The sequence below is a fragment of the Perca flavescens genome, chromosome 6 (genome assembly GCF_004354835.1).
Source record: "Perca flavescens isolate YP-PL-M2 chromosome 6, PFLA_1.0, whole genome shotgun sequence".
Lineage (NCBI taxonomy): Eukaryota > Metazoa > Chordata > Actinopteri > Perciformes > Percidae > Perca > Perca flavescens.
The window spans coordinates 21,651,099-21,667,726 of NC_041336.1; the positions used below are offsets into that span (position 1 = coordinate 21,651,099).

Genomic DNA, 16,628 nt, shown 5'->3' on the forward strand with positions numbered 1-16,628 from the left:
TCCTTCATGCCTGTCAGAGCTCCTTTGAATTCTTTTACACATTGTTATGCAGAGTTGAGGTTTTGCTGGTCTCTGCATTTTTGGAGGGTTGTCTCAGCAGAGGGCTCCTTTCAGAAGAATGCAGCATCCGTGGACAGACTCATCCTTGCATGCTTGACAGAAATGTAAGATTGCTGTTGTGGTTTCCGTTTCATGCATCAAGTGTGTCTTAATGAGTTATAAATCACTTGCCTTTGGAGAAAGACCACAAATATCATCCTTACCTTTATCAAACAAACTAAGCTTTTAGAGTGGTTTACTGTAATTCCTCTTGTTTGATTTAGAGTATGGTGTAGTTTACAGACAAATATGTGTACGGTTGGCTAATCCCGGGTTAGCATTTGCACAAACTGTAAAACTATTTAAAATACAACGTTAGGCTATTGAGTTTCAAATGTACAATTTCCACACAATATATGTTATCTCATTCCAAAGACATTTGGAGTGAGATAGCAGTTTTAAATTGGAAATTGCATGTTTTATTTTTAGCTCTTTCTGCTTTAACTGCCTCCCTGGTCAGTGGACCACAGTATGGTGGTTGAAGGGAGAGGCCAGACCTCAGTGTGAGAGCACAGCACTTGTGGTAACTTTTCTGGACTTGGCCATCACAGGCCACCGTGGGTTCAAGTCCTGGGCGGGGGACAGCTAAGGATGTCACTGCTACTGATAATCTGGTAGTACTGTTCCTGGATTAAGGGCCATTTATGTGCATCAACCTGGAGTGGTTATACATGGCAACACTTGTTATCAGTAATCCAGGTCGATTATATAATGGAATTCTAAAGTGACACCAGTTGGAGGATGGATATGTGAATACATGGATGAGTAGAAGGATGTACAGATGGGGACTGATTAATGACAGACTTGCATTGTTCACTTTGGCTTTTCCACTTTTGGTCTGCGAGTCAAAACCTTGTGTGGGGAAATCGCATTTCTTGGTTACACAGCTAATTACTGGCTATGGCTGCAAATTCAGCCCAATGTTTTGTCTATTTCAGGTTGTGATACAGAGCGTAAAACTGAAAGAGAACCAACATTTGTTTGCCCTTTTATCCAATCCACAAGTACCAAAAGTATAATTTAAATAACTGGTACATGCAAACAGAGTAAAAAGAAAATACTGTAATAATAAATCTGATTGATGTGACAGTATGTGTACCCTATTCACAAAAGCTCTTACACTTGCAAAAAAGTGATATTTTTTCAGCTTGCAGCATTTTTGTGATAGTTAGAATTAGCAGTGATCGAGAACACCTTGGAGAGAAACTAAAGAATAGTGACTATAAATCTCAGACTTCTTTAAATGAAAATGGTTCCAGATGGTTACATGGCAAGAAATCACTGGCAGGTGCCGTACACCAAATATGTGACACAAGCAAGTGAAAAATGAATGAATGAATAAACTAAACTAATTAATCCCTGAATACAAACAAGTTTTCCTTTATGTGATTCAGTGTCAAACACATTATTTAATCCCCAGCCACTGGTCAGCCTATATGATTTAGTGTGTCTTCTCCTTCATGCTACATTTTTATTACTGTCACACTCATTATTTTTAAAGGCATGTCAGTCCATAGGCATAAAAATAGTGGGCCTAATTTTGGCCCTTATGCCTGGATTTCCTGTCCGTCCAGAATCTGTCCTGTAATCTGGAGAAGCACTTGCTTCCCTCCTCTGCCTGTGTACAGTATAGCTTTGTTTGTTTGCCTACCTGTCTCCCTTTCTCTCGTACGTACTGTAAGGACATCAACAACAATCTAACTAAGGCTTAATCATTTGCCTTAGGTAGAATTAGGATCTACTGAGCAACTAAAGTTTTCAGTGTATGTTTACTGTGTCAGCATTGTGCTTCGCCTCATCTCTGGTCTCTCAAAATTAAGATTTTCAGGCCTATAATCTCTATGACTATATTACCAATAATCTTTTGGTCTACCATACATGGGAAGCAAGCAAGACAGCTCAGAGTCAAAGAGAGGGAGAGAGAGAGTTGGAGGAAGAGTGAGAGTTATCCTAACCAACCACATGTTTTGTTTCACTTCTCAAATATGACACAGTCCTTGAGTGCTGCAGTGCAGTAATACAAACAGAGTGGCTGATCAGATCAAAGCCATCAGACCCATAATGTCTTTCCCAGCCTTTCTCCTTAACGTTAAATTAAGTTACTGTCATATGTGGGAGGAAATTGAACGGCATCAGACCTTGCAATAACCAGCCTGATTTAAAAAACACATTGTTTTACATGTTACATATACAGTATGTTTACCTGCGTTGCTCTTCTTGTAAGAGAAAAGAATCTCACAGGCTGCTTATTTGGAATGTGTAAATAGTCATTTGTATCATAGCCTTTGCCAGTTTACAAAGCCCTCAATGTGGGCTGACAAGAGAAGACAAATATACTGAGTTCAGTATATTTATGGACTGTACATCATACGGTTGTTTTAGATACCCTGGCTGTTGATGGAGCAGAGCAGTGCCACTCTATTCGCTTAAGTCATGTGTTTGCCCTCCAGTAATGGTATTTGTTTTCCCGTCCTCTGCTTCACCGCTGGAGCCGCTGTCCCGTGGAGCCGTAAGACTTTGAATATAAATAGGTTAATATCTCCAATTTGGAGGTCAACCAGACAAGTGAACAGACACAGACTCATTCCTCATCTCCTTGACCACAGTCAGTTGTTGACAACTATTCAAGACCAGACAAATCATACCTCCTCTGCAAAATCATCTTGTGTGATGATAGTTTATCACTTATCAGACAAGGAGAGCCAAAAGATAAGAGGCACCAGACTGCCAAATCTGTAGGACTTCTCTCCAACCTTGCCATGCCTGTCATTGTAGAGCGCAGACAGGAGCTGATAAAATAACTTTCTATGATCCACTGCCGACTAGAGATAAACCTCATACACTATGCATCTTCCCATTGACCTATTAAAAAGAACAAAGTTATGTTTTGTATAATACCACCATAACTAACATGAGCAGTCTTGTTGTTGCAACTGCTACTGTGATTTAAAGAATAAAAGTCTTACCACATCGTGATTAATATGCATGTGGTTATGAACTTATATTTTGCTTGAAACATAGACATTCAACACAGTCATCCTTCTGCAAACCAACTTCTCCAGAGCTCTATGCCATTTAAAAAAAAAATACATTAAACTTCTGTGGATAGATTTTCTCCCTCACAGCTTTGGAAAGGTTGACTGTTCCTATTTTTGATACCATACATGGTCTTGGTTGTAACAAGGTACTTAGTCTCCAATTGTATTTAACTTGTTTAGCTGTCAATAAACTCCAGATCTACTACTTACTTAATGTTTAGCATTCTTTACATGTGTAAAGTGTACATGACATAACCTTTAGAGGGTTGAAGACAAATCAAGGTTTAACTGTGTCTTCTTCCTGTCCAGCCTGATGACTGTGCCCTTCAGCTGTCCCACAATGGCAGCTACCTGGACCTGGAGTCGACCCTGGCAGAGCAGAGGGATGAACTGGAGGGATTTCAGGAGGAAGGAGGGTAAGATAACGATAACCTCTGTCTCTCTCTTAGCTTTTCCTTCACTAGCACCAAACTTCAAAAGCAAAACATTGCATGTACACAATGTGCTGAAATGAAAAACATTCTCTATCACTGCACTAAAGTTGGTCATATATTCTTTGCACTTCAAAAGATTCAGATTGAAAACACAAGAGGGACTGGCACTGGCAGGTTGATACTGTACGTTTAGTTGCCAGGCTCTGATTGTCCAGGAATAGATTGTTCATGCTCTTGTGGTCCATTTAGCTATTATTTACCAGACAAACATTTATCATTGTTATTATATGCTTTATACAAGAGTAACCAACTTGACGTTTTGATTACAACAATCTGTTTTTTTTTTTTTTTTAAACACAAATATTTTTTCTGCCTCAACAGTCAGACATAATCAGTACAAGTGATTACTGTTTTTCGAGAGAGACACAAAAAAAATGTAGCCGAGATAAGAGGGAAAAGATTATTATTTAATTCCTTGGCTATGGGGATACGTATTCTTATTCTGCTTGTTATATTCCTTTGCCTAATGTGATTCTATTACAGTGATTTGAATCATAATGATACCTATTTTGTTCCAGGATGAATTCAAATAATCCCTTTTCCGGGCCTCAGCTGATTGAGCTCTCCTGTGCTCAAAAAAGCTGCTCTCAGGAGGTGCTTGGGTCTGTCGAAGAGCAAGCAGGCTTTACCTCACCTGAGGGACTCTCAGTTTCAGAAGTCTTTCAGCACTTTGACATTCTAGAGGAAAATAAGTTTAATATCAGTATTATTAGCTAGCTGCACTAATTCCTCTGTGAATCAGTCACCAAGTGTCTTAACAATCTCATTGGCTCAGGAAACGTAATTTATCAATTATAATATTTGTTCTATTGAAAGATCTAAGAAAATAAAATCATAATTTTGATAATGTGTGATGCTGATTTTGGCCTTTGATATGTTTTATCAGTTTTGTGGTGGCGTTAGTGCCCTTTTTTAAGAGACTAAATGTGTCAGAGTTTCCATGGCATTCATCCATTCATGTCCCTTAAAATACCTGGCCTCTCTGGCCCAGTGGCAGCAGTGATGTCATCTAAACCAATTATGAGGTGTAGACGAGTCTCATGAGTAATCACCCTCCTCTCTATTGAATGTTACCTCACTGCTCTCATTAGAAGTTGCTTAAACACAATTGTACAACCACCAACACACAACTCTCAGCTTCTAATTTAGCTGCATTGTTTCCCTGTAATATGGAGTTAAATGGGGCTTTGTTTCAACATAAGTCTTAGACCTGGATGAAGAGAAAGGTTTAAAATTGTGTTTCATTTCTGTTTCATACACGTTCTTTGGCCAGTTACTTTATTGACTCCATATGTTTTTTCATGTACTGTGGAGTATGTTGATATATCATTCATGTGCCGCCCACTTTTAGATGATCACAAACCAAAGGTTGGCATGAGAGCTCCTGGTCGACTGAACCACAAACATGTATGGGTTTATTTGTCTAACTTGGAATTCATAAGCTGCTCTCTGGCTTGGTGTTTCTATTGGACGTTGAGAGTCCCGTTCTTTCCCAGTTCCATCTGAAATTGTTAGGAGCTTATGGGAGGCTATTGAGAGCTGTGAGGTTAAAGTGGTCCGCTTCTTTTCTCGTAGAAGACCGAGCCTGCCAGGGCCCGGGTCTTGCCAGCTGGCACAGGCTGGTATGGATGTGTGTCATTAAACCCACACAGTGTTGTCTGTGGAGGCTGGGGGTGAAGGTGGTTAGCCAATTACTGTATTTTGTAAAAATAAGGCAGTTCTGCTTGCTGGCTTTTTATGGTGCTGATGTGCCCAGGATTACATCCCCCACTGCTGCGGTGTTGTTGATTTGATGATTATTGAGCTAATAAATGGTCTGATGAGCCATTTCACCTTTACTTTTCCATTTCATTTCTGTTTTCACCCTCCTATTACTGCAGATCTGTCAACAGCAGTCTCCAACTCCAAAACATTTAACCTACAGAAAAGAATGTACAAGTTGATGTCAAAACAACACAGTTGCATTAACTCCAGTTAACAAGCAAAATGGTGCTTTAATGTTTTTTTTTGCTTTAAGCCTAGCATCCCACCTTTGGAAAGAGAATAGTACATACTGCCTGAGTTCCTTAACTTTCCAGATCATTGGCCATTAAATCCATCTGTAATTGATATTACTGACAGGTTACATTCCTGAGGCGCCTGTGTCATACCTAGTGTCTTTACAAACAGATTAAAGTATGATCCTCTGACAGAGCGCTGCAATGCCAGGAGATATCCATGTCACGGGAGCTTAAGGGCCATAATCACTTCCACACCGTGTTTGAAGCTCAGCTATAGGCGATTGTGACTCATAAATCCCCTGTCGCATCTCTGATGCAGTCTCACTCAGTTATAAACTGACCATATAGCCCAGACATGTGCTCCTCAGACAGATCTGCACAGTTTAAGGTAGTCAGTGTGTAATTTAGTTTTCTAGCTATAATGGATTGATTGACCCCATACACACAATTTCCTGTATTTGTAGTCCTGAGCCAAGATGGAGTAGGCTATGGGACAAAGTTAGGATCAGATGGTCTGACATGTGTTTACAGACATTTATAGCCCTTGAATATTTTTGTGGATTACATGGATTGAAGAGTGAGATCCTGTAGTGTTTCAGGGGAGCGTTCTAGGGGTCTGATGTTGTAGGAAAAATGTTGCATTGAACTCATGTGTTGAGTTATGCGTTGGGCTTGACATTGTTTTTGCTCAAATATGTAACATTAAATGGCAGATGATTAATAAAGTTGTAAGTCCTCAATGACATATTCCCTAGCTTGTCTTAAGAAAATGACATGAAGCGTTGTTATTGTTGGCATAATTGATTCAGTGTGTGAAATGTGTAGCTGACACACAGCACATAAGAAGACACTTTTTAGCATTTTACTGCCCTGGTTCATATGAAGCACATCTGAAAGCCAACAGTTTTGTGCTAAATACGCCTTTCTTGGCTTTATTGAGTGTTCTTGATGCGTTCGGCAACCAGTTAGAAGTCGAGCATATTAAAATCCAAATGTTCCTGCCTCAACTATTCAGAGTTTCTGATCATCTCCTCTCATCTCTCTTAGGACAGCTCCGCTTTCAGTATTTTCATTTTTTTCTGACCCACTTGGACATTGTTTAGTAGACGCTCACAGTACACAAGATTTCATTTGAGGAGATACAAAAAACAGAAGAATTGTCAAACACACAGTACAGCTTAAACTTCAAGGAGGGAAATGAAACACCAGTTGCCCCTTCTGCGTTTGCAGAGCAGTTAACGGGTATTATTAACAGAATAGAACAGCTTGGTAATTGTTCAGAGTGTATGTGGTTGTGTGTCTTGAGTGTGTGAGACTTGGTCAATGGTTAGTAAAGCGGCCTCCTCTGATGGAAATGAGCTCTGTCTCTCTGCCTGATTCTTCAGCCTCCTTAACCCCCATGGCTCACTCAGGCTCTGCGGGTCCCTCTGTAGACACTGATGCAGGAGTCTCTCAAGCAGGGGTGTTCACCAAGAAAGTGCTGAGTCAGTAGATCTCCGTGGGGCCTTCTTGTCTGGCATTAATTGGTCTTCGAGGAGAGGAACTGGCTTTACTGTATTCCAACTATGTGTATGTGTACACCTTATGTGGGTACACATTTTGTGTTTTTTTATAAACAGTGCCAGTAATGCTCCCTTAGATAAAGCCAGAGAGAATTGACTGGCAGGTATCCACTGGTCCAGTTGCTGCTGCTATGGATATTAGGATTAAGACAGAGCTTTATGAGGGTGCTGTACAACAGAGCAGGGATGGGAGAATGGAGACAAATAGAGAAGAAAATAATGTGAGGTATAGAACTTGCAGGAAAGTTGTTGCATTCTCACAGCTGCATTCCTGTTTGCAACATTTGATAGGCAAAGTGAGAATGATGAATAACACCTTTATGGTTTTAAGTAAAAAGACCAATTGCTTTGGGTAATGGTCGGGAGGTAAGACATAAGTAAGAAGTAATTGTTTTGGGTAATGGTCAAGTTTATTCTTTTTATGAGATTATTAAAAATAGTCATGGTTATTCAAATGGTAGCAACAAAGGTATTTCAGAAGCATGATGAATCAGATTTAATAGGAGCTTGGCTTAAGTTGATTATACAGTACCACCACTGGAAGAAACCAGAACATTCTGGCACAGAGGAATACACACAAGTCCAAAAGAGGACTAGGGAATCCAGTGGGTATTATATCCCAACATGTAGCCAATTTGTTATCTGGCTCTTTATAGTTATCATTTTTCTGTAACTTTGGGCTCCACCCTTTACAGGCCCGCAGCACTGTCTGTGGGAGTGTCTAAATTTTAATTTTTTAATTGGTTAGGGGTTCTGAAAACCTCACTTATATATTCCATGCACATTTGTTTAATTTGATAATGAGCATGTTGGCCTATGTAGCCTCAGGTCTTGGTTAAGCACAGGGATACTGTTGCAGCCAAGCAGAGACAAAGCAGACTTTCGTGACAAAATGGCTCTGGTTACCCATTTGCCTCAACAGCATCACAGAGGATTAAGTTCCTATTTGCCGTCTCATCTCACCAGTGAAGGTCCATGTTGACAGATGTTGCTCCTGTGTCACCTCCGCTTGTTGGTGGATATTATATTTGATAAATAGATAGCATATACAGATTTCCCCTAATCTGCTGGTGTGCATGTCAGTACAGTCTCCCACTGACTGGTCGGGGCAGGAAAGATATCTGTCTGGAGCAGTTGTGCAGTTATGCTGCTTGTTTATGGTGAGGCAGCAGTATGATCTGCCTTCTGTGCTGATAGGCTTTACCTTCTGTGTCAGACCCACGGCTGCCTGATTGTCACTAAGAGTAACAGTCTGTTGCTGGCACTGAGCCAGCCTGAACAATCACACAGCCTTTGTGCATGCAGGATAAAAGCCTATTTGTCAGAGAGCCGAATTAGAAGGGGGGTTGTCGCGCAACTCTACCTGCTATGCTCTTGTCCACAGTTGTGTCTACTGGGTTTGTTTGAGGCTTCTTTAGCTAGGAGGGAGGTTAAAGGCACACTATGTGATCCAAAATGTAAACAAAAGGGTGGCCCCAACCACCAGAATTCAAAATATGAGAGTGAAATCCTCTTGATTGAAGTCCTTTCTCTGTCAAATGAAATGAGACGACACTACAACTAGATCTGTGTCATTATCTTCTTCTTATGTTGTTATAGGTTTATTCACATTTGGGATGCAAACAGGCAAACATGTTTAATTATGACTGACTGAAAAACACCTAAAGTGTAAGGCTGGTCATATTCTGTATTTTTTCTTATCTTCAATTATCTTCAATTATCGTCAAGTACTGAACGTGCAGTGTAAGCCTGATATATGTTATTTCTGTCATTATTGTCCAAAAACTAAAAAAAACTATTTTACAATGACATTTGAGCAGTGTAGTTTATTTTGAGTCAATCACACATAGACTGTCCCACTGACATAAATACCCACTAACGCTGCAAATATTATAATCCACGGCTGTCACCAGAAATTAACTGTTTAATCCTGTCAGAGTAACATTGGTTAAAACCACATGCCCAACTGTTTAAGCAAATGTGTGAGCTTTTTTTAAATAAATTATATCTGTGACTAATTTTTAAAGATTTGCATCTTTAGTAGTATCAATTGAGCTTGAGGCTGGCTGCCACAGACAGGGTAGGGAAGTAGGAAAATGTTGAGAGATGGACTCATGGGATTTGTCTCCACTAAGATAAACATAGACTAATGGCAGCCTTATACTTTAAAAAGGCAAATTGTATATCAAATTTTGTAAAGAAATTAGAGTGTGGACTTCTAAATTGCCAAATGTTCCTACAAACTACTCTGCTCTCACATTCACTTTCACAGTTGAATAGAATTGGGGTGCATTGTTGTCGACAGGATGGTGATAGGGTCTTGGCATATCTCCATTAACACTGGGAGGAGGAGTTGACCTCTTAGCTGCTCCCATCCTTCATCTTCACCTATAGAGACCTTTCCCCTGTTCTGTTCCGCGACCTGTTCCCTCTTGTGTTCAATCTGCAAATATAGAACGGTTTGAATAGGACTGAACGATATAATTTGTCGTCATTTTGCGCCTTTGCACAGTAGCTATTCAGATATATATTCTTGTCAGCACTTGCCTGTCTCTGGCATTTTGATGGCTGCCTCAGATTCAGAGAGACATTCAGCTTTTATATCTTGATACAGTTGCATGTCTACCACCCCCCCCCCCCACACACACACACACACGCACGCATATTTAAATAATCATACATGGCTTAATGTCCAGTAACATTTCTCTTTCTCTCCATTTGTCTTTTTTCTTATCAGAAGAGGCAAGAAACACAGCGTTATTCTTCGAACACAGCTGTCCGTCAGAGTTCATGCCTGCATTGGTGAGTAATTAACTGTAATCCAAACTGTACATTTGTCACATCTCACTTTATGATTGCCAATTTGTCTGTCTCCGTCTATATCACCAGTGAGGTATGAGCTTTAATTACCTCTATTACCAGTGGATTACTTTATTGAGGTCCCTGTTTAACTTGCACAGTGGCAGTTTTGGGAAATAGCCTAGAATCTTAATTTGAGCGAGAATTAACAGCATTTCAATAACACTCTAAGAAACAGACCACTGGCACGGAACACAGCCTGAAAATATTTAGTAATAATATAGTTTTTGGACTTACTGTGTTCTGTCACTTTGTTTTATTCAACCTCCTAGTGTCTTTGAGTAATGTGAGGGAACCAGCACAAAGAGCTGAGTGAAAACATATGCAGACATGCATGCGTGTGGGATGCGTGTGAACACACACACACACACACAACGTGCTTATCAGAGATTGGGTTTTTATTAAACTAAGGATGATAACTGCCTAAGCTTTTTCTAACTACAATGTACAGTACTCTGTCAAGTTTTGGCTGAAGTTCCCTGTCCCACATCTTTCTGACATGCAGCCTAACTGATAAATAGGTGATAATTGTTTTGTCACTTTGTTTAATGTATGTATAATTTAAGAACTTAATACCCAAGCCCTTGTAAAGTTATTTTCCAGTGACTTGTAGGGTTTGTTAGAAAATAACGCTATGGTTGTCAGTAGCAGAACGTGGAGGAGCACACATTCTTACACAAACACACACAGTGCCTCCTCCATAGGCTTCAAGTGTAAAAATAACCCACTGCCTGGAAAAGCTATTAGGCTGTAAATTGTCAGATTTTAAAATTGGCCGTATCTCACTATTGCAGTAGAAGTAAACCAAAGGACCAGACATTTCTCATTTGAATGAAGTCACTATGATCTGAGAACTATCTCTGATAGTCGTCTCTGATTATTTATTTGACCTGCTGATGCGTGACGCGCAATGGAAAGGTTTGGAAACTCCAGCTGATCTTTTACTGAGATCGTTCTGTCATGTTTGATAGCTCATTAAATTATTGGTGAGACATACAAGAGAAATGAGAAAGACAGCTTTAGCTTGTTCTTGATCAGGTCTAGCTTGCACATGTTGATTACAAAGAGGATTTCTCTTTGATGCTCTTGCCACTATAATTATGTAACTGATACAGTAAACCTATCATATATTTAATATGCTGTCTTTTCAAACTTTGATAATTGTGGAGAGATGCTCCCTGGTTTTATAACAATGGATACCTAAAAAACATTTCCAGTCTTTGCCTGATTTACAGGTAACGTGCTGAACATGGCTGAACCTTTTCAACACTACTCTGAACTGGCTTCACCTTATTCTCTCCTCCTGCTGGTGCTTGGCTTAGCTTAGCGGAGCCTGGGGAGTGGCAGACAGACGTGCTGCTTTTCTCTAAGTGGATGATGACCCTCTTTCTCTCTAAGTTGACAGCCACCTGTTGCCCTCCTCTAGTCTCCCTCAGTGACTGCCCACGTGGCTAGCTGATTTATTTCCTCTAGGCGAGGTGGTCACTGTTACTGTTAACTTGTCCAGACATTTGATCCTAATTTTATCTGACTAGAGGGCTTACCTCGCAGCCCCTGAGTGCAGAATTACTGGGTGATTTTCCCGCTCCACACAGGAGATAATTCCTTAGTCTTCCAAAGACAAATGGCACTGTATTCTTTAAACTGTGCACTTGCTCTGTATTAAGGGATTGAGCATTCCCCTGCTGTCAGTTTATAAAGGCCAAAATGGCCCCCAAAGAGATGCCCCCTCATTGTTAGTGATTCTTTTTTTGTTGGCCATACTCTTTTGCTTTTAATAATAAAAGATGTTATGCAATGAAAAAAAAGCTGTTACAATTAATCAGCTTTGGAGAATAGCCAGCACAAAATGTATATAGGCATCATAGTGGCTTTTTGATTTTCAAAATCTCTGGAAATCCTTTAGAAATGCTCCTTTTGTTTAAGTCTGACGAACTTGAACTAATAGCACCACTCTTGTGTTACAGTAGCTTTAGGTCAAAGGATACTTATATCAAACATCACCAGTGCTGTTTGGATGTGATTTGTTTAGTGTCACATTTTAAATGTATCCTCACTTACAGTAATATTGAATGCTAAATTTGCACACCCACGTTGTCAAGATATTTTGTTTACCCCCCCCTCCCCCCTTCATTAACATGAGTGATGAGTTGGTTACAATCATGTATGTAATCTGTGTCTTGTCAAACTATTATGTGGAAAACCCATAGCATGTATTTTTAGTTTTAATTAAGAACTTTGTTTATGTTGTCTGCTTTTTGAGTTTCTCCAAATGTCAAATCACAGGGATAGCTTTCAATCTTTGTGTATGTGTGTATGTTGCATTGCATGTGTCATAAACCACAGCAAGACCTAATCCAGGCTTCCCTAATCATAGTCATTAGCTGCCACATACATATGGTTCTGCGTGGACCAGGCGGAAATCTAAGCATCAGAGTCAGTAAAGGAAGGAAAGTGCTCACCCAAAGAGCTAATGGTTTATTAAACTGCTTTTTACGATCTACCTCTGGCACAGAGATTTGTTTTTGTCACACAGTGAAGCAGTCCAGGCTCTTTATACGAAACGTGCCCATCAGGCACGATACAAATATTTATCCAAGGGTGTTCTGCAGCATGTAGATTCATGGTATTCATGGAAGCTCCTTGGATATTTGTCTGTAAGTTAAACAGTACTTGATATATGCATCAGTTCTTTCGTGGAGAAAAAACTTTGAATTTACTTTTGAATGGATGAGTTTTTGTTATAAGATGACCAGTAAGTGGTGATCTTTGTTTATATTTGTTTGACCAGCCTGGGATTTGGAAAATAAACTCAACTCATCCCTCTCTGCGTGTTAGCATTGGCCACAGCCTGTTTAAATTGCTGGGCTGTTATTGTTGTCGGTGGACTAGATGTGGTAGCGAGGGTCTGATTAAAGCAATCCTGTGCTTATTTTAGTGTTGTCTGCAAATACAATGAAGTAGGTCCTCTTTTTATGTGCCACTTTGTTTTCTGAGGCTGCCCGAGTTGCCGTGATGTGATGGTATATGGAGAATATAAAGACAGGGAGAGAGACTATAGTATGGGCTGCTGGGTGTTTAAATGGGGATACCAAGTTAAGAATTAACAAATGTCACATATGTTTTGTAATCATCAGCAGCTTTTGCAAAGTAAAGACTCTAAACAAGCTTTTCTTGAGTTCATGCAAATGTTCATTCAGATGCTGCTCCTCTGGCGATTAATGACATTTATGAATTTCTAGACTAACGTTTGATGTAACAGATCTATCAACTGCAATCCAGAAAAATCGCCTTGATGTGCAGAAAATCATCTTGAACTCTGTCACAGTCAAATAAATTATTTTATATAGAGCCAGCTCTTCATCAATCACAGATTAGCGGGTGGTACAAACTTATTTTTTTTGTTTACAGCTAGTAGTTATTATTCACAAATGTGAAAAATCAAATATTTGAAATCTGAAATTAGTTGGTGTTCCCCTTTAAGAGCAGGTTCATCTCTCAACACACTGATCTCAGCTGAGAAGTGACAGCTGTAATAAGAGGTGACACATTCTTAGTGGATTATCTGCCTTGTATTTTACAACCTCTTATAATCTGGGCTCAGCACATGATTCATTGTGACCGCTGTTGACTTGCGTTTCATTTTTGCGCTATAATTTTTTCAAATTGGTAGTTTTGATCTTCAGGTTGACAACTGAAAACTCTGTGGTTGTTAAGATGGAAGACGATGAGCAGTAAATTCTCTACGATTATCCCTCTGCAAACCGTGTTGGAGGATGAGTTCCTGGCAGCTAACAACGTAGTTGCATGGAAATGTACACTGTTAAGTGTGGGCTTTTCAATGTTTGTTTATCTAATTAGTGTATAATTATGTATATGTGTCTACTGAATCTGTGTGTGTGTGTGTGTGTGTGTGTGTGTGGGGGGGGGGTGGTGTCAGCACATTGACTTCACTTGACAATCACCTGTGGGTTATCGTGGTGCTCCCAACCACAGTGTTTGCCTTTCCACACACTCTGCCAGATCTGTACTAAGCCATCTGCAGTTTTGTGAATAGACATTAAAAAACAATTCCAGTAGTTAACCTGCCTATTAAAAAGAAGATCAGCTTGAAATACTTGCTATCATTTTGAAAAAGCAAAGAGTAACTCAAGGTTATGGCTCATATCCAGCTCTGCGTCAGGTAAAATTTATTCTGGGAAAATGTGAAAATTCTATTATTACATTTATTTGACATTTTTATCTGGTTATTAGTAACTGTATTATAGCTCTGTCACAATGCACCTTCGGATTAGAACAAATGCTGAGGATCCTCAGTACAGCACCACACTTTTGGGTCAAAATAAAGCAATAATTCAAATATCTAGTTATGTTTTTATGACTGGAGAGTGCCAAGCAAGCGGGGAATAATTAAAAACATTCAAATCACGTGGCACCCATGAGACACAAAGGAAGATCAAATGGCCTCTTTTGACTTCACATAACGAGACCCCAAAATGGGATCATGGACTTAGAGTCAACCCAGGAGGCCAACCTAAACAACACCGTGCCAAAGAGGAGAAATCTGAGGCAGCAAACATCTCAGGATGGAAGTGGAGTGCAGTGGGTCTTGCTTTTTTTGTCTTGCACAGCTGATAGCCAAACTAGATCAGTGGAAGGTTTGATGTTATCCCTCACCTCACACTTTCCCTCGCTCTGTTTTTATATACTCTCTGTTTGGATGTGAGCCCAACAACCCCATGCAGAGAGATAACAACGTAGTTTAGGTTAATACTTTATTTATGGGCAACCATAAAGGACTATGTTTCCCCTCATTTTTTCCCTGTGCCCTCTCAACTAAAATGCAACTTTTTCCATTTTTTGGTTGGATTAGAGCTAATTGTTGGCTCTTTTTGCAGATTTGCTTCACATACTGTACAAGGTTGTAGACTCCTGTGACATTAATTCGTATAAGCACACTCATATGCTCACATCACATGCACACACTCCTGCAAAGGCATGCACATATTAAAAAGCCATCTGGTTCCAGTTGAAAGGCCCCTCAGCGCTGCTCCTCACCCGTCCAAAAGAGAAGAGAGCTGTCTACGTTTTCATCCAATAGGGGAGTATTTTTTTCTTGCTGTTTTAACAGGGTAGAGAGAGAAGTGTGTGGCCTGACTAGGGGACAAAACTGTATTCCTGTGGATAGGGGTCCTACTGTATGGCCTCATTATTGAGTTTTAGTGCAGTAAATAATGATAGTCTGTCTTTTCTATTCTTCTCCATTCACTGCTGACAACTAGCCAAACTCCTGTCAGAAAAAATGCAATGATTGGTTTAAAATTGGTTTTAATTCATTTTACAGTCAACTCATAACAAAATATAGTTTTTCAAAGTGGCACATAATGACATATGAGTTGGACCGCTGAGAGTGGATGCCATGTGAACTAGAGCACTCTGGGGTTTACCACTGCTGTGAGACTGAAGCAGTCCTTGTTGAAGTGGACAGGTGTGTAACCTCAGTAGCCACATACTTTAAACAGCTGCCTGCTCAATGAAGGACAATTTGGAAGGAATCTGTGTTTGTTTTTGCTCAAACCAACATTTATTTGATGTCTGCAGAGAATTGTTTATAGTATATTTTCACAGGGGTCTCTGTAAGAGCTGATGTTTGAGGTGCCTCTGCACAGCCAGTGTTTGCCCTCTCTCTGTATCCTTAATGGAGGGAGAATGAAGAGGAGCAGACTGGGAAAACACATATGAAGTTGTTTTCATTTAACTCATTGGTTGTATGCAGTACTGACAGATTTAAATGCCATTATGTTTAATATTACTAGCTTAGGGCTGCAATTAACAGTTATTTTTATTATCAATTAATCTAAAGATTGTTTTCCTGATAAATCCTGATTAATTGTTTGGTCTTTCAAATTTCAGTAAATAGTGAAACATTCAGGTACTCTTACATTAAACAAAGTCAAAATCAACCATTTTTATGTTCCAAAAATAATTGTTATGTTATGTTCGTTATCAAATAAGCACTTTGTTGTCTAATCGTTTCAGCTCTAAACCAGATTTTATTTGATTTTGAGCAAAAAGGTTTCCTCTTAGATTTAATTAATTTAGCTTGGTAGCCAATCACATTTCACCTGCTACTCTGGTCATTTTATTCTGTGTTGTATGCCTGTTACGCTCTGCTAAATGTGCCTCTATACAATATGTCTATATGTCACCACTGTCATCTATCTCTAAACTTTTAGCAGAGTTCAGACAGTGCGTAATTCATAATTTTGTCATATTTGACTTTGGAGTTTGTGGTTATACTATATGGGCATTTGAGTGCCACTATTGACAAGAAAAAAAAAACTAACCTTTAACGCAGTACCCCACTGGCCTTCAGCCAAATCCTAGTATGCCATGGAATTCCATCTCACATCCTCCCTTACATGTCATGCAGGCTCCTTTTCTTTCCTTCCACTTTGATGTCTTTGTAAGGAAACGTCTCTTTCCCTCTCTGCATCTATCAGGAGAATATGAGAAATGCTTAAGAGAACCAAAACACTTGATTTTTTTCTTTTGTCGTTACAGTAACTGTCTGTC

At 39.6% G+C, this 16,628-nt stretch overlaps 1 protein-coding gene across 3 annotated transcripts in view; it reads left to right on the forward strand.

Annotated features, from left to right (window-relative positions):
• Positions 1-16,628, forward strand: part of fhod3b (formin homology 2 domain containing 3b) — a 96,811-nt gene that overhangs the window by 3,761 nt on the left and 76,422 nt on the right. For all 3 annotated transcript variants that reach the window (XM_028580181.1, XM_028580182.1, XM_028580183.1), the window contains exons 2-3: positions 3,447-3,553; positions 9,931-9,995. In XM_028580181.1, the coding sequence (XP_028435982.1) occupies positions 3,447-3,553; positions 9,931-9,995 (172 nt within the window). The remainder of the gene's footprint in view (positions 1-3,446; positions 3,554-9,930; positions 9,996-16,628) is intronic.